Genomic DNA, 18,456 nt, shown 5'->3' with positions numbered 1-18,456 from the left:
AATTATTCACAGGAGGAAATCGTCTTCGATTCAAGAGGTTGACGTTAGGTCCCGCCCACTTTTTGGACTGGTCTGACTCACGCATGAAATCTGGCATGTTTAAGAGTCAGATGAGGGCGATCACTCAGAACTTTGTTATACACCTTTAGCTCAAACCAAAGAGAAAGACTCCTGAGCGGCAGCAGGGACGCAGAGAGCCAGGTTACGGCAGAGTGGCTGTGAAGCAAGTACTTTATACAGATGTCAAGGTTGAATCAGAAGTTCAGTTTTTGTCCTCATGAAATGGGACAGGGTTCTGTCAGGGACCTCAGTCCTGTTGTCTTAGTCGACTGTGTAGTCAAGTTTGACTGGCAACAACAGTGTTAGCTTGTCGCCAGTCGAGGAGGACACTTCCACTTAAGGACTGTGAAGGATCATTCCCTGTTGAAGCTGCTGCCCCCTCGACCCAACGATGGATAAGCGGGCAAAATGGGCTACTATTAGCAAGTAAAAGCACAATAGGGCCACTTTAACAGCATGTTTGCACATGTGAAATTAGCTTCATTTCACTTCGGAGAGCAGCTCAGACTGAAGAATGATATATGGAAGTCCTCATGGTACAAACCATATGTCACATTTAAAACACACGTTTAGGCTTTTAAAACCCTCCTCACGTGTTTATAAATCCTTCCCTTCTGGAGTCAGACAGTCTGCATCTGACGTTCAGCATCACAAGCCTGCGACCTGAATCAGATCTGACCTCCTTCCTCGTGGCAAATGTGTGTTTTTAAACATGTCTTTTCAGTCCAACTTGTACCCGATGGTGAGTGTGGAAGTGACCATGTGAGAAGGGGGCCACAGACCTTCACACACACACACACACAGACTTCCACATTCCCCACAGTTCAGGCAGCCCAAGAGTCAGTGTGTCCAGCCAGGCTCGGGTTACACTAAGACAAGATCCTTTCACGCACACACACATCCATCATCGGCGTATAGACGCTTCCACTGAGCAGAAAAGAGAGCAGTCAGATCTTTCTGACTCATCCGTGCACCAGCCCAGAGGAGAAGAGCAATAGAAGCCTCTGTTCTCCACTCTAAAAAGTGACCTCACGTCACTGGACGGAAAATTTCAATAATCAATGACAAACAATCACTAAAGTTACAGTCAGAAGTTTCCTAAATTGCTGAGGATGCGTGTGTATGTGTGTATCTCCAATCTATTCTAGGAGAATTCCAAAGGGGAGACCCTGTGACTGACCCCCACCTCTGAGGATCTGACATATCACCACACACACATGTGAACACACACACACACACATGCACGACCTGATGATGAAGAAGTACTGAGGGTATTGTTACATTACAGGCATGATTTAAAGGCTTGTTTGCTGGGATTTTATTACACCTTAAATGACTGTTTACCTCATATTATTTATTTGATGCGCTCCCTCTGAAATGATACATTTTATGCCCGTGTTTACATTCTCATATCTTGATCAAAACATCACTATAAAGAAAGTTGACTCGATATTTTAGGCGAATTCAGGTTCGAGGCTTTAACTTTTCGCGAGCATCTTGAACAGGATGTCACCAATCATCCTAAAATCGATAGGAACAAAAGTTGCCTCGCTGCAGGTCCGAATGTTCAGCACCGACAACTTGGAATATTTCGGCGGATAACCCTGGAAATAGCGGCTGTATTAGCGACAGAACTCAGCCACATGAAGACCGAAACATTCTCTGGTGTTGTGAGGAGGAAAGGTTGAGGAGAGAGTGGAGAAAACACCCGGTAAAGTTCCCACAGCCATCTACCTCCAGGGCTCCCTCTGCTCCGCAGCAGCCGCGTCCGGCTCCGTCACGACGAGCTCTCAGAAGGCGGAGGAATCACACAGGGCTTCGCGGGAAACGACGCTCGCTGGTTCTTCCTCGCAGGTCCTCGTTTGTGTGGGAATCTGGTGACAGCTCACGGAGAGACTGAGCTGAGCGGCGAGAGAGGAGCCGGGGGAAGTTAGGGGGAGTTCCCGCAGACGTTGCGGAGGGGCGGGGCCTCGTGGAGACTGACAGCAGAGGCTCCTTCTCTGTCTCTGCTCCCCCTGACAACAGGCGTGAAGACCACCACTCTCCACAGCTTCAGGAGACCGAGTGAGCATAGCTTCATTCACGGATTCCTTCGTTATATTCAGGGTGAATATCAGTTGTTGCAGCAAAGCGTGGCTCCGGGGCCAGTTGTGGCCCTTGACAAGTGATGTGTTCCACATGTTTGTGTTTTGAGGTTGCAGTTTCAGGTTTCTATGATGGTGATGATGATTTACTTTTATGTATATGTTCACTGCTAAAAGTAATTCCAGGCTATATTATTTTACTTTATTTACAACGTTTTTATTATATAGTATTTCATCTTTTGATTTAGCTTAATTTATTCACTTAATTGCTACTGTATCTTTGCGAACAAAAGGTGTCATAAAATAATGATTTATTATTTATTATTAACTCTATATTAAGTAAAATTAAGTAAATTAAATATATATATATATATATACAGTGGTGCCTCGGTTTTCGAACGTCCCCAAATTCGAACAAATCGAAGTTTGAAGAAAAATTTCGAGATTTTTTTGCTTCGGATTTTGAATGAAAATCCAGAACTTGAACGCCCCCCAAAAAAGCCAGAAAAAACATCACGTGCGTGGACCGATCAGCTGACCCATGACGTGTTTTGTTATTGTGTATAACGCAGCCTCTGTATGCAGACGTGTCCCGTTATTTACTGACTGTTTTTTCTTCATATTGAGGTGTAAAACCTTTCCTGTCTCCACACTGGACCGTGGTGTGTCACAGGGGAGGTGCTGGAGCACTCCAGGGTTTGATGTCCTGTTGTGGGCTGGAGCTGGGACAGGGATGAGGCGAGTCTGGGACAGAGCGTGACTTGGTTTATGACTTTGTCACAGCCAAACTGCACAGAAGCGCACATTCAGAGCTGGACACGCACCGGGCACCTCTTCACTTCTGGAGAGACCTCACTCACTCGGCAACCCCTCCCACATGCAGCGGCCACACACATAGAGGAACAGCGCACCTGCAGCAGACACTCTACATTCACTCGTACTAAAGACTATTTTAAGGCTTGGAACGCATTATTTCTTTTTCCATTCATTGTAATGGGAAAAATCGATTCAAATTTCAACAACAATTCGCTTCTCGAACGGCCGTCTGGAACGGATTGTGGTAGAGAACCGAGGTACCACTGCATACTGAAAATCAACTGTATTGATACAATATTGTTTATTTGTATTTCCCCCCACGATTTTTAAAGTAATTAATGTTTGCAAGATGCTTGGATAATCCATTTTTCCATACTTGTTTTGGTTATAGAAATAACTATTATTGTGTTCTAAATTAAAAATATGTTCAAATATAATATAGCAACTATAAATTGTGAGCTGGAGAAAGCTTTCCAGCTGTGAACGTAATGACAACACAATGTTCTGCTGACATAAAAGGCCGTCCTTTGGTGGCTTGGATGAATTTTTAACGATTAAAGCAGTGCAGATAAAAAAAAAAACATAATTTCAGCAAAATCTAGACTCAAAATCTGTGTTTCTATGGAGACAAGGTATTTGGCTTAAAGCTTGAGTGCTTCAGTTGTGAACTGTGCACCGCAGGAGTGTGGTTGTACTCGTTGAACGGTGTCAGACAGGAGGCGCAGTGGAAGACATGTTATAGTTATGAGCCTTTTGACCCTGGGTTACTGGCTCACATCTGAGGGGGACCTAATGAGGATTACCTGTGACTCAGGTCTTAGTGGGTTTTCTTTTGGAAGATTGTTCTTTGGGAGGAAGAGAAGTGTTGTAGTCTTATAAAATGCTTGTGGAGGTGCTCACACTCCACCACAAAGGTGGAAGCTTGTGGAAAGCAGTTCATTCAGGAAGAGAGGCTAGAAGACTGAACAGAAATTCTCAGTGGAGACATGGGGGACCAGCTTTGGATGGGATCTGACTCTTACTACAATGAAAGTTATAGCCTGCTGGAATGCTGAGGATGGGCTGAAGACAAGTAATCCTGACCCTCCATGGTCGGCTCTAGAAATTTGCCAATGAATCTAATGCAGGGCTCATACACTGAACTAAATGAGGGTCTACTTCCGTGGGCTCCTCCAAGCTTCGTATTGGTTTCTCCACACATTTGGCATCCCCTCAGTGGTGCAATGGAATCCTGCATGAGAATTACTAGTGTCTCACTGGAAGGAATATAGGACGCCTTGCAGTTCATCCTAAACCAGAACTTTCCCCTCCTCTCTCTGGAAAGGCCCCTGTGATGGTCCAATCTCCATCCAGCTGAAGTTTCTACTGAAGTTTAAGATCCAGTAATGACATGGCCTCAGTGACAGTACTTAGTCAAACTTTTTTATAATAATGACCAGCGAGGTCATTAATAGTCTGCTTCAACATGCTGGATTGGTTTTCCGTCTCTCAGGCCCCAGGACGGCTAACCTCAGTAATAAAAGCCCTCTAATTTGGATGAGAGATGGAACTGGTTATTTCGACAGTCAGCTGGAATTATGCTTATTGTACTATTTTAGCTTGACCCAGCGTAACCTCGCAGCAGAGCCGCTAGTGTCGTCTGGAAGTGAAGAGTTTTGGGTTCGCTATGACAACAACAAAATTATGATTATCTATGTTCTCATGGTTTATGTATCAGTATATTGTACTTGGATAAACTCAAACTTCACTGCCTTCTATTCTCAGGTAGCTGCAGTCTAAAGAGTGATCGAAGGATACAAATAATGAACGTTAAAAAAGGCAATAGTCAGTCACATTCGCATCTGTTTACAACTTGGGGAGCGCAGCAGGGGACACCCTGAACAGCCTGTCGCACAGTAGATATAGACTCAAACAAACTCAGCAACAAGCATAGAGTTGCCAATTCACCCCCGTTTGTTTTCGCTCTGTAGGAGGGAACCGGAGTGCCTGGAGATAACCCAAGTGAACCTGTTCACTCAACCCACAAGGTTCCTGAAACTGGAGTCGAACCAATGACCCGTAAAGCTGAGCACTCACTAAAGGATGCTCTTCATGTTTTCATGTTTTTTTTTAATTCCAATAATGTCCGGTCCAATGTTGTTGGTGACACACCTCAGGGTCGCTTGCAAGCAAACAGTGAAGCACCGCTCAGCATCTGAAACATCAGTCCTGGGGTAATAGTGTTGTACTGCATGGGAGAAGCATCATACATGACTTACTTCAGTAAGCCTGGTCATAGTCAAGTCATATTAAGGAGGAAACGGTGGAAACCTTCTGTTTAATTTGGGTCAGAGGACTCCGTTTTGAAATAGACCACAGTACTATGCTACTACAAGCCACACCCGAATATGCAGAAGAGATGAAACGTCAAGGGCAACATCGGTCCAGGCCGAAAATGTTCCTCAAGTGGGACCAACATATCGCTGCTGCATGAACGCTAACAAGGCTGGGTATTATTGCATCAGCCTTGGTGTGAAGTTACCACTGCAGATGAGCGAGTGCGCCTCCTGATGAAGGACGGATGGTGATGGATTTGGTTGGGAGCACTGAATCCTCCAGGAATGTGTCTCCTGTAACAACATCAACTCTCACAAGGCACACGTCACATGACTGCAGGTTTGTGTGAGCGGTACAGAAGGATGTCTGTAAGGTGAAGGAAAACATCTTCATAGAAGTCAGCCTTCAGTTTCACACTTGAACACTGTTTCACTGGGTTGATGCTCAACTTCTACAGAGATTACAGTAGAAGCTAGTTCACATTGAAAGAGTAGGTCAGTCTGATGTGGACCCCCCTTTATCTGGTCTTTCTTCTGTGGAGCCGGTTGAAGCAAAAGCAGACTTGGGTGCCGCCGTCTCTGTGTCCATCAGGTCCTTCAGAGGACTTCAGATTCTTCAGCATTAAAGGCGACCAACCTGTCACATCCCCCACTTCCATATTCTAGTGCAACAGCTTGTCGCGCAATACGTAGTTCCTCTCTAACATTTGTTCATTTTGGGATCCTTCTGGGGCAGTTTGCTTTGGTGACCAATACTTCTGGTCAGGCAGTTTTGCATTCTCAGCATGACAGCACAATTGTCTTCAAGGTGCGCTTGAACATTTTAAGACTCAAACTTGTCACATTAAATCAGAGAACCCCTGACCAAAACCCATTTTTTACCTTTCAAATTCAACAAAAATCTGTTATTCTCCACACACTCTTCAAAACATTTAAGTATCACAAGTAGCTTCACAGAAACTGCTTTGGTGATCGGAAAAAACAAAGTCATGTCAAGGAAAATGATCTGACTGTCCTGCAGTTCGGGGAGTTTCAGCAGTAGAACAAACCAAGACGGTGGAGGAATAGAGAAGTGAAAGATAAAGAGAGTGACGCACTCTGATGAAATGCAGTAACTGTGGCATCGCATTACCACTCGACTTCAATGATACCCTCCGTTATCCAGACAAAGGTCCGCCCTCCTCCGCATTTGTGGGTTTTGTAGATGGACGTCATAAACTGCAGGGAAACCTGAGGATAACTGAATGTCCCTATGGCTGTAGAACCAGGGTGTCGCTCAGGTAAAAACAAGCGTGTTATCACTCATAACTTGTTTTGGTCAGAACTATATAAAGAAGGTGTGCCAGTTGTTTATACCACATTCTGTGTTGCCGAAAAAACCTTCGATGGTGGTGGTCCTTTATATTTCACTGACTAAGAGACGATTCAGTGCCTCACTTGCTCTCTTTTGTGTTTAACTGCACTTTTTTGCATTTCAGCTCTTCTCTTAACTTTTGGAACCTCCGATCCGTACATGGTTTTATTGGAGCAGCAGCAGGTTGTACAGGATTGAAGGACCTTTTTCTACAGAGAGGTGAGTCGCAACTTCCACCCAGATTCCACAGTGAATTCTTGCATCATTTCTGGACGCCACTGTATCACTCAAGCGTCTCCCAAACACAACAGCTGTCTCCCATCCTGGTCAGTGTGCAGCAGCTGAGGGCCAAGGGAGGAGTGTGAAAGTGCATTTAACAACCTCACATCTGAGGGAGTGAAGGGCCCAGGGAGGAGACGGGGGATTTGTTAACATCAGGTTTGCGTTTAAGAAAGAAACATGCCCTTGGGAGGGGGCAGAGAGAGGGGGCTGGTGGAGAAGGTAACTGGGGGTCAAGAGTGTTTATATGCATGTTCTTCAGTGCATTTTTAATTGCCTCTTTTGAAGTTTTACGTCGCCGAGCGTTTGTGCGTCACTCTTTGCATTATAGAAGCAGAAGAACACGACATTACTGTCAACATCCATGCGTAGGTTAAAGGTCAAGCCAGAGGCATGCAGACAACCTCTCTTTAGCAGTGAGAGGCTGTTCGGTTTTCTAAACTGTGGAAGGAGACATGAGAGTAAGTGCCAAGGGACGGGGTGCTGATGCGGCCCTGGGCAGAACAGTTGTGCGCAGACACTGGCCATGTTTGGCAGCAGAGCTTTCACTTATGTTAGGTAGGTAGGATGGAGATGTCAGAAAGCTCACCAAAATCCTTGACACCTTCCAATTGAAGGGGGAGGTTGAGATAAACCGCTGCTCTCTGAAACTGAAACCAATGGTTGGACTTTTCATTTTGACTAGCAACGGTCAAAAAGACTTCCCCTTGCCCTCAAATGAACTGGACTTTTCAACCCAAACAGACCTTTCAGTGTGAAGCAGCATTTAGTACATCAAAAAAAATAACCCGACAAGGAAGCATCAGGTGGCAGGAGGGACATTTTGAGCCCTAACGTCGGACAGCAGCCTCGCAGTGTGGAGAGCCCAGTCACTGCTCCGCTAACTTCTCCGACAGATGGTCCAGAAACAACAGGTTTTTGCTTTTACAGAAATAGACCCAAGAATATTGAGTGAAGTGCCGTCCATCACATTCCAGGAGACCAAAATACATGCCATGGTCCGCGCTTGTGTACAGTCCTTCTGGAAATGAAGTGACACTCAACAGATTTGACAGTAGCACCTAAATAAATCAGAATCAGAAAACTTTATTAATCTGGAGGGAAATTCTGTTCATAACATGCTCTGTACACAACAAGGAAAAAAAAATCTGTGTGCTTCTGTATTGGACCAGGAGCTGAGGGGGTGGGTGATGTTGTCCAGGATGCTTCCTAGTTTCAGGAGCATCCTTCTCTCCATAACCATCCAACCTATGGAGTCCAGTTTCACCCCCACCAATGGCCAGAATACTGTAGTTTTACCTTCAGAATAGGTTCAACTGTAATGAGTTAAAAACCTCTGGTTGATAGAGCAGGAACCGAACGCCCCAGAGACAAATCTCTGATGGAAGTAAACTGAACAGAATGATGGTTAGGGATGTGCTTGGTTTTAGAACAGGCATTAGTGCCCTGCTTTGAAGTGAAGTGATGCCTCACACGTTCACCCACGTCCTCCCAAATATTCCATCTTATTCATGAAGCTAGCATCTGACCTGAGCCACCTTTTGTCATCTGACTCTGACTTCCTCTGTTTGGTGTGGAACCACTGGGACCATCTCAAGTGGGGACTGCTACTCTTTTCAATGGAGAATTTCCTTTTGAACTTTGTTGAGTTTCGCGACATCCCTCGAACCTTGTGCTTGTCATCTTCTCCTTCCTCCTCACAGTGTACGTGCTGGCATTTCATTCTGAGGAAGTTAGTGACTTATCCTTTAAAAAAAAAAAAAAAAAAAAAAAAAAAAGAAGATCATTTTTCGGAAGCTAAAGGGGATGGAAAAGAAGACAACAGTGCTGGAATGTGAAACCTTAATTTCAGCCTCATGTTAAATGACCATAAGTGTAATTCCAGCCAGCGACACAGGAGAGGCCCTCGCTGTGCCCTCCATACCACAGACCGGAGGGAGACGCCAGTCACGGCGGGGGGGAGGAGTAGGAAGAGGGAATTTTAATGCACACTTCTTCACACACACACACACACACACGCACGCACACACACTCCCATATATCAAATGATCATTTACAATTTTGGTATTCTGCTGACGCTCTTGTATGGAAGGAGCTTCTGGAAAGTGAGCAGGGACGGCATCTGTGAAACTCTTACCCTCAGTTAGGATTTTTAAATGACTGCAAAACGCCAGGAAGTGTCACCAGCAGGGGCAGCTGGGGTCGCACTAGCAGCGATTGGATGAAAGGTCAGAAAGTCCACAGTTGAAAACAAACTATGGTTTGCATTAATGGCAGTTTGGTGTTGGCCTGCTTCCTGACTTAAAGCACAGTTATCACAGTTTCTAAATGAGGATTTTATTTAGAACAAGCAAAAAATCTGAACATTTCTGGCTCCACATAAAAAAGTAAGAGCTGAATTGTGTGTTTTAAACCACAGTTTTTGGGTTCAGTTCCACCGCCACTCCCAGGCTTGATTACCGCCAGATTTATTCAGTCAAGAGTCACATAAAAGAACCTGTCAGAGCCAGTGGAGCAGGCTACAAGAACTCAACAACAAACACATCGCGACTTGATCCCGAGAAATCTGAGAACAAACGACAAACAAAGTGATTGAAATCCAAGGCGTCAGGACTCCGACGAGCCAGACCCGTGATTATGTCCACACATGGAGAAAACATGAGCGGCAGAGATGCTTCCCAGGAGTGAGACATTTACATTTGAGGATCTGAAACACTGCATTGAGACATTCACCAGTAAAATATTGTTTCCCAGCAATGAATATGAACAAGTTAAATTCAATTTCTGAATAAAAAAAATGAAACCAGAGGCGATAAAAGCCATCGCTTGCAGTCTCCCTCTGCTCACTGAGCACTTTGGGTCAGTTTGGTCCCGATGTTATTAGTCCACTGTGATGTCACACATGTTGCTCAGGTCAAAAAGGTCACATTCCAGGGTCAGCAGCGAGGAAATGAAAACGAGGTACGAACTCCACTCAACATTTCTGGGACACAACCAGCTGGCAGGGTCAAGTGAGGCGTTTGTTTACAGTCAACCTTCTTATTCTAGTCTTCTGGTCTCTCTATACCCACAGCCTGAACCCACGTGATCACATGACGTCCCAGACTTCAGTGGGGCTTCATTCTGAACTTCACCGACTCTGAAGAGCAGCAGTCGAATGAAGGCTTAGAGCGTCACCCTGTGACCAGATATATGAATTACTACTGTGTCTGATCTGAACGTTAACCGCCGTCAAAAAGTGCTTTGGGTATTTTTAAAAATATGAGCTGAGGCTTATTTATTTTACTAACAAATAAAAATAGATACAAAAAACTTTTATTACAAAAAAACATTAATACAAAAAGCATTTATTTCAAATTAATTAATTAACTAAATTGATTAAATAATAAGCGGGAACAAATTAAGTATAAAGTAACCATAATTTGTAATATTTTCAAATCTAAATATATGAAATATATATGAAATAACAAAAAAAACGACCATTTTAATCAATTCAAGTACACAACACAATCGTTTTCCATCAGTTAGTGACCTTCCGATAACCTTCAAAGGATCAGAATACCGTCAAGAATTGACGTCCTGGACGATGGTCCGAGGGCTGGTCAACTCCTCCTCCCTGCAGGATGCTGGTAGCACTGTCACCACTGTTGAGGTGTGCTCCATTTTGTATCTCGCCGTAGATTTCCATTGAAAAAAAGGATTGCTCTCAAGGAGATATATTCCCATAAATACACAAATTATAGCAACAAATTAAACAAGATTTTATCATTATTGAGTAATAACGTTTTGCTAAACCTTACTATATTTCACCCAGGAATTGACAGCGAAAGTTGAATCTGAACAACAACGTACAATAAATTGGCAAGTAATTTGTTTATTAATGGTTAATGTGTCTGAACTGTGTTCATATTTTTCGTGATTATTAGCCCTTGGTTTGAGGATTATACAAGGAGAACCTTTACATTTGTCTTAAAATGTTTTTATATATAGGTGGGTTATTTGTCTGGCTGAGTGGAATGAAACACACGATCATAAGGCTGGGAGGAGTCTTGGAACAGGCGGAACACGGTCTGAAGATTTCCAGCTGACAGAATTTCTCTCCCCTTTAATCCGATTAAATGCTGGAAGTAAGACAGAAATGCATATTGGGCGGTGTTTGTGTGTTTACCTCTCGCAGCTGTTGACAGACGTTGGTGGGAAGACGCTTCGTGAACAGGATTATTCTGCCTGAGCTGCCTTGAGGGCCATAATTTACTTGTGCACATACACATGGGATAATTCGGTGACTATCATCCGATGGCCCCAGGCCAGATGCAGTTTGGCGGCCTCTAGTTTGAGCAGTGATGAGGAGATGCCTATCCCTTCAGATGTTCTACTAAGATGCCACAATCTATTACAATTTATGAGCAAAACCGGCAACAAGTTAAACTGATTAAAGAACATAGTAATACAAGAATAATAATAATTTAGATGCTGATACATCGAACAGATTGAGGATTTAACATTTTTATTTCAGATAAGAAAGTCAATCAAACCAACACTTAATGTTTAATAAACAGCACAACACCTAATAATAACACAGATTATCTAGAGTGTTTGTCTTCGGAACATCTGCTTCCTGGCTTTTATATGGATCGTGGATGATGTCCTCATATGACAGCTGCCAGTCTCATTGGTTAATACCGGTGACTGCAAGTCAAGTGAGGCGATTCTGTCCCATGGATATGAGCTTTATATCTGAGGAACGTCAGTCACAGGAAGAGTACAGGCCAGTCTTAAGGCAATCCACAAAACATACAGAACATTTGGAGTTTCTCCATAAAAGTGAGGAGCTCAAGAACAGTCATGTTGGACGGCAGGTTTTTAACCTCCACAGCCCTAGAAGAATGATCCACTGCCACAATAGCCGAAAATAGTCAACAACATGCCTCATAAAATATTTCCATAAACATATATTAAAAATCTATTTCAATTATATTTTATTATTATAATAATATTATTTTATTATATGTTATATTATTTTATTATTAACATGAAGTGTCAAACGTGCATCATGAGATCCAGCGGACTTTAACCCTTAACTACCTTGCCAGAAAAGTTTTTTATTTATTTATTTATATTTATGATGTATTTATGTATTTGAATGCTTCATTGACATTTGTTTATTATGTTTATTGTTTATTATTATATTATTGTTTATTATCTTTCCAACAAGAGTTACCAAAACCAAAAATATATATAAGGCTTTTTGGGAAAATATTGCTGTGCCCAACAAGCTAGTTTTTCTTCTGGGACGAAAGCTTCAGAGCTCCATCAGAGAGACCCACCGGATGCTCTCAAGTGCCACTCTGGAAACAAAGAAACACATCAGAGTGGGAAGTCAATAAACAAAACTCAGGACAGGAGGGTTAGTTTTGAGGGAGACATCACAGTGGTACAACCCTCCCAAAAAGAGAGTACAGTGTTTTGGTACGTGCTGATTTATATACAGACAAACTATTTTCAGAATAATATTGAATACGCACTGAAAAAAATCTGATCTAGTGTGCACTGAGTATATGGAAACATGAATTTAACCGAATTTTCTTTTCCTAATTGAAGCATAACTTGTTTCAAAGACTGGTACCGGAATGTTTGTATGCTTTTATTTTGGAGGCTGCTTGCCATGTCTTGAAGCACTGAGATTACTCATTCCACTCCAGTCACTCGCTGCTTTTCTGCAGGATGGCGATGCTCGGCGCGGTCCTCCTCCTCCTGACGCTGTCAGCTGCTTACTACCTCTACACCCCGATACCTGTCAACATCCAGGAGCCATGGAGACTCATGATGTTGGACGCTTCATTACGGACCATCAGGCATGTGGTGAGAGCATCAGTGATTTAGAAACACTCTTCCGATGGTGTGTCACATCCTATAGATTCCAAGGCAATATACTGAAGTTCATATGCGGCTGCGAGTTTCTGAATCCTAAGAACATGCATATGCATTTACGAGATTACATTTGCTCAACTTCACCGGCTTATTGGAGCAGCCGTAAACGTGAGTCAGAAGAACTCCTGGTTCCTGGTAGAACAGGTTTCTGTGGGTGCAGTTGAGTGCAATATATGACAGTATTTCAGATGAGCAGGTCGTATTACCAGTGAGATAGATATCTCTGAATCATAGCTCAACATCATGTAGGCACATGGATTTAATGACAGGGATTTAATGTCGAATCATGCAGAGCTCGTTGTTACATCGTCATAACAATGAAGTGAGTTTTTTTTTATTCATGAAAGATCATAAATGTAGTGGTCCACAGCGTTGTAGTGCTTATTCCAAACCTGTGGGTGGCGCTGTCATATTCCCGCAACGTAGAAGAGCGCTCAAGCCCATCTGCATAAAAATTTCAACATGGAAACTGAGGAGTTAGTGAGGGCTCACAACAGTTATTTGAGTTAGTCTTTAACCATTTGCTACTTTTAGACAAGTAAGTATTTACCTGGACGGACAAGAAGTGAATTTTATGCTTTTATCATGTCACAAAATGTGAACAATTTTGAGGTTTCTGGACAAAGTGTGGGTGGAGTAGACCCATTTTTGACTGTCAAGACAATGTTTAGAGCTGAGCTGTAGGAAACCAGGTAACTAGTTAACCACACTTTGACCGAATTCAACAATGATACAGTTTTGGACCCTGGACTCTGGTGACACAGCAGATTTGATCAATCTTGCCCTGCTGCAGCGTTGGTCATGATGTTTAGAAGAGGAAATTGAGGGTCCATGAGTGCGTGAAGGCTGCACCTTCAGCTTTCCTTCTAGATCTATTGTTCTGCACGATCAGGCAACATCAAACACTGTCCCAGTCCCGGGCCGAGCAAAATGTATATTTACTCTAACTCCATTCGCTGGGAATAAAGTGGAGGAAACCATCATGTTTTCAACAGCGCTGGAGGTTGTCTTTTCTTTCTGTGCCTTAACTTACTTGGAGCCAGCTCTTACCGGCTACTTACAACATCTGGATCAAAGTATTGTATTTGTATTTGATGAACGTGACTTATTTAGTAAAATTTCCGTCAATGAAGAGGTTGAATCATTGCTCTCATGGTGTCACAGATGGTCTGTGGTTAGTTACTAGCTACTTTATTTACCCCAAAATGGGAAATGACAGTTAAATTTACCACTGTGGCACCGTGGTTTCTTTCTAACTACTGTCTTCTCAGGAGTCAATGAGCAAGTGGCTGGGCTTGATCAGTGTTAATACCACTCTATTGAATCACCTTGTGCCTACGGACACAAACGCGCGGCCTGGATTGAAATTCAGTGACATCACTTTAGCCGGCGTCCCGGTGCGAGTCTACGAACCTCTTGGCGGAGGGGAGGGTCACCTGAGGAGGGCCGTGATGTTCTTCCACGGGGGAGGTTGGGCTATTGGCTCTGCCAGTAAGTATTCAATACTTTTTTCAGCAGGTGTTGGATTTACTGTGACATGCTCATCCTGCTGTGTTCAGAGAGTGGCGCATTCAACGACCTCTGCCAGACCATGTCGTACGAGCTCAACGCTGTGGTGGTCTCTGTAGAGTGAGTGTAAACACTCTGTTTTCATCCAACAACAAGACACATTTTGTTATTGTGATGGTTGTTATGACACGTAGCATGAGGAGCTATGAGCTCAGTATTGAAGAGAGATGCATTGATTTTTTTAACTGTATTTATGTAGTTATATTTATGGACGACAATTTCAAAGAATTGGAACGTCCTGCCAATGTTTTGATGGTTAGTCAAAACTTCAAAGTACTCTTGGCAAACACAGCGATCAAAAATATTTGTTTTCCAACCACAGTTAGTGAAGACTCCACGAGTTATCAAGTCACAGAGAGAGAGTCCAAGTTAAATTGTCCACGAGTGTAAACTCTTCCCGCAGTTATCGTCTGTATCCAGTCGTCTTCCCGGAGCCGTACTTGGACTGCCTCGCTGTTGCCAAGCACCTTCTGTCTCATGAAGTTTTAGCTCAGTACTCGATTGACCCCGATCGTGTGGGCGTGGCCGGGGACAGCGCTGGAGGGAACCTTGCTGCCGCGGTGGCTCAGGAGGTACACGTTAAAGGAAAATCTACTGTTTGAATCTCACGTGTAACAGTTGAGTCATGGGGAGTGTCCTTGTGTCGCTGCAGATTTCTCAGGACGACACTGTGACGGTGAAATTCAGACTCCAGGCGCTGGTCTACCCGGCCCTCCAGGCTCTGGATTTCAACACGCCCTCCTACCTGGACAGCCATAATGTCCCCCCTGCTTACCGTTCAGCCATGATCAAATTTTGGCTGCAGTATCTGGGCGCGGGTGTCTCCAAGCAGCAGGCGGCGATGAAGAACCATCACAGCGCCGCTGACAAGGTCCCGCCGGAGATGTGGGCTCGGGTGGATTGGGCCTCTCTCCTGCCTGCCAAGTTCAAGAAGAACCACAAGACCGTCAGAGTGCAGAAGAGCTCTCTGCTGAAGGAAGTCCCAGCCCTGCTGGACGTGCGGGCCTCGCCACTGCTGGCTAGCTCCGAGGTTCTGGCGAAAACACCTCTGGCGTACATCCTGACGGCCGAGCACGATATCCTCAGGGACGATGGGCTCATGTATGCTCGCCGTCTGCAGGACGCCGGCGTCACCGTCACCTCTGAATATTTGGAAGACGGGTTCCATGGTTGCTTGTCTTTTGTCAAAGGCCCCCTGTCCTTTGATGTAGGAAAGAGAGCAGAGAAGAGCTACATCACCTGGCTGCAGAACAACCTGTAGAAAGTCTGTGCTTCTCCAGAGGTTCAGTTTGTCCACGTCACCATGGAACGTTATTTTCCTCATCAGTTGACAGATCAGCCCTGCAGACGCCACTAAAACCCCTCAAATTCACCAGATCATAACAGAAGCTGAACTTAGCTAGTTTCCAAACAAAGTCAATGTTGTCAGCTTCAACCAGCCGTATTGTCTGTTTGTCTGCTAAGATTGTGAACACGAAGAATATTTTACACATGAAAATGTGTGTTTAAAAGTTTTATCCTGAGGGTCTCTCGAGTTTGGAATGGTAAACTTCATCATTCTGTGTGTCCTTCTGAGTGCCTGCTTCAGGCCAGGATCACATAGTCGAGTGACGACATATGGCAGCCTTTAAGAAGACGTGACTCAACCCTTGTTGATCATGTTCTCATCTTTTCTCATGCAAAGTAATTAAACACAGGCCAATCTTTTATTTGACTCCTGAAGACTTCATTTGTTTATCATAGCAACATCAACTTTGAGAAGCTCCTGTGGCCACAGGCAGAGTACAGGTGAGTTTTAAGGCAATCCACAGAACATTTGGAGTTTCTCCAAATGGACATCTGGATATCAAAGAATATCAAAGAACTTCAAGCAACTTTTACAAACATTTATCCTTTCTCAAACTTGATAAGGCTCATGAATCCGTCTGTGAGACTTCATTTTGTCCACTTGAGGCCACCGTATTCTGTGACTTCTCGTCATGGAAGAGTGAGTCTGTGCGGATCAGGCTACAATGAAGAAGGAACAGGTTTCTTTCACTGACTACACAGTTAACTTCCTCACCTGACTAGTGCATAGTCTCTGTATATTGTAGCCGGAAACCTGAACTGCAACGATTCTTTCTCTTTTGTTTCTCACGCTCTATCCTCTGCTTAACTAGCGCAAGCACACATTTTGACCAACCACGAGGGACTTTAAGAGAAATCAGCTCTTAAACAACAGCCAGCTCCAACACTAGCTCTTCTAGTTGCTGTTCATTCCATTGTGTGTATGCAGCGGTGTCACTCGGCGGACGGTCTTCAGCACCGCTGCACCGGAGGTCACGAGGAAAGTCAACTGCCGGTCAAGGATGCACACGGTCGAGCAGCGCTGACTGCGCTTCCTTTTATTGGTCTTGTAACATCTGGGTCACTCGGACCACCGTCAGTGCTTGATGTCACGTGAGAACAAGAGCTGGATGGGATCTATAATGGAGCAGTAAACAAATTACAGAAGCCGTGTCAGTCGTCGTTGGAGTTAAATCCTCTCAACAAAGGGAAGGCACAACAGGTCTCATGTCTGGATTTATGTCTGGACGGCATACAATTCAGGATTATTGTCAGTTTTGTGCTATTGTTGTGCGCTCAGATCGTATCAGCTGTGTGAAATTGCGCACGCGGGCAGCTCAGGGGGAACAGAAAGCCACATCGTATTTAATTGTATTCTATTTAAAGCCAACATTTATTTGCAAGCATAAAAGATGTATAATAAACACGTAACAGAATCAGAATCAGAATCAGAATGATCAGTGGGGATCCCACCAACTAGGAAAGTGCTTTGGAATAGTGCTGACAAAAAATAAATAAAATAAGATACAACAAAGGCTGTTCACGAATTCAACAGTCTGACGGCCGAGGGGAAGAAGCTGTTCCTGTGACGGGAGGTTCTGGTCTGGATGGACTGTAGCCTCCTGCCAAATGGAAGAGGAACAAACAGTCCATGTCGAGGGTGAGAAGGGTCGGCTCTGATCCGACCTGCACGTCTCTGGGTCCTGGAGACATACAGGTCCTGAAGAGGTGGCAGGCTGCAACCGATCACCTTCTCAGCCGAACGTACGATGCGCTGCAGTCTGCTCTTGTCCCTGGAGGTGGTGCTGTTGTACCAGACGATGATAGACGAGGTGAGGATGCACTGGATGATGGCTGTGTAGAACTCCACCACCAACTTCGTTGGCAGTCGTAGTTTTTGTAGCTGCCTCAGGAAGAACATTCTCTGCTGGGCCTTCCTGGTGAGGGACCTGATGGTTGGCTCCCATTTGAGGTCCTCAGTGGTGGTGGTTGCTGTGACTCTCCTGAAGTCGATGATCATCTCCACTGTCTTCTGGGCGTTGAGCTCCAAGTTGTTGTGGCTGCACCAGGACACCAGCCGCTCCACCTCCCTCCTGTAAGACAACTCACCTCCATCTGAGATGAGCCCGATGATGGTGGTGTCATCCGCAAACTTGATCAGCTTCACGGACTGGTGGCTGGAGGTGCAGCAACCAGAACCTGACAACCACAACCTCAACCACAGATGAAAACGCTCACTTCAGTTCACCTCATTATATGCTGAACTGTTTTGACGCCCCCTAGTGGCTATGTAGCCCTCACAAATGGGTCACTTGCTTCACGTCTGTGACTTAAAGGGAGATGTTATCAACACTAAATAAAATCTTCCTTTCAGTTACTAAGAAGGACAATTAACAGAATAGTCAATGCTTCATATTCAGTCACAAATTTCACAATGTTATGTTGAAAAGGTCCTTAGAATATTCCCACGTAAGATCGCCCCACTCTTCACCGTTAATGGAACGTTTTTATCTTTGTCAAATAATTTACCGACAATACATTTGGATCTTTTCAACAAGAGTTACCTAAACCAAAAATAGGCCTCAAGAAAGCCAAGGCTGTTTTGGGAAAATATTGTCGGACCCAACAAGCTACATGTTTTTCTTCTGCGACGAAAGCTTCAGAACTCCATCAGAGAGACCCACCGGATGCTCTCTGCATTTCTCAAGTGCCACTCTGGAAA

The 18,456-nt window shown here is 44.2% G+C and overlaps 2 protein-coding genes across 2 annotated transcripts in view; one reads left to right on the top strand and one right to left on the bottom strand.

The window, feature by feature from the left end:
• ppp2r3a (protein phosphatase 2, regulatory subunit B'', alpha) overlaps positions 1 to 1,979 on the bottom strand; it is a 46,768-nt gene extending 44,789 nt beyond the window's left edge. Inside the window, exon 1 of the mRNA XM_053844823.1 lies at positions 1,795 to 1,979. The gene's annotated coding sequence lies outside the window, so the exon portion shown is untranslated. The remainder of the gene's footprint in view (positions 1 to 1,794) is intronic.
• Positions 1,980 to 6,733: 4,754 nt separating this feature from the next.
• On the top strand, positions 6,734 to 16,024 carry LOC128747515 (neutral cholesterol ester hydrolase 1-like). Its single transcript, XM_053845444.1, has 6 exons — positions 6,734 to 6,848; positions 12,632 to 12,770; positions 14,111 to 14,330; positions 14,399 to 14,468; positions 14,812 to 14,980; positions 15,061 to 16,024. Exons 2-6 carry the CDS (start codon positions 12,633 to 12,635, stop codon positions 15,667 to 15,669), a joined length of 1,206 nt encoding a protein of 401 aa, XP_053701419.1. The 5' UTR covers positions 6,734 to 6,848; position 12,632; the 3' UTR covers positions 15,670 to 16,024.
• Positions 16,025 to 18,456: the final 2,432 nt, after the last annotated feature.

The sequence above is a fragment of the Synchiropus splendidus genome, chromosome 16 (assembly GCF_027744825.2).
Source record: "Synchiropus splendidus isolate RoL2022-P1 chromosome 16, RoL_Sspl_1.0, whole genome shotgun sequence".
NCBI classification, from domain to species: Eukaryota; Metazoa; Chordata; class Actinopteri; order Syngnathiformes; family Callionymidae; genus Synchiropus; species Synchiropus splendidus.
The sequence above is the reverse complement of the archived record's forward strand: the minus strand, read 5'-3'. Positions and strand labels throughout refer to the sequence as shown.

Coding starts and splice junctions, on each gene's coding strand:
- LOC128747515 (XM_053845444.1), top strand. CDS start 12,633: ATGGCGATGCTCGGCGCGGTCCTCCTCCTCCTGACGCTGTCAGCTGCT. Junction 14,469..14,811: donor GCTGTGGTGGTCTCTGTAGA/GTGAGTGTAAAC, acceptor CTCTTCCCGCAG/TTATCGTCTGTATCCAGTCG. Junction 14,981..15,060: donor CTGCCGCGGTGGCTCAGGAG/GTACACGTTAAA, acceptor GTGTCGCTGCAG/ATTTCTCAGGACGACACTGT.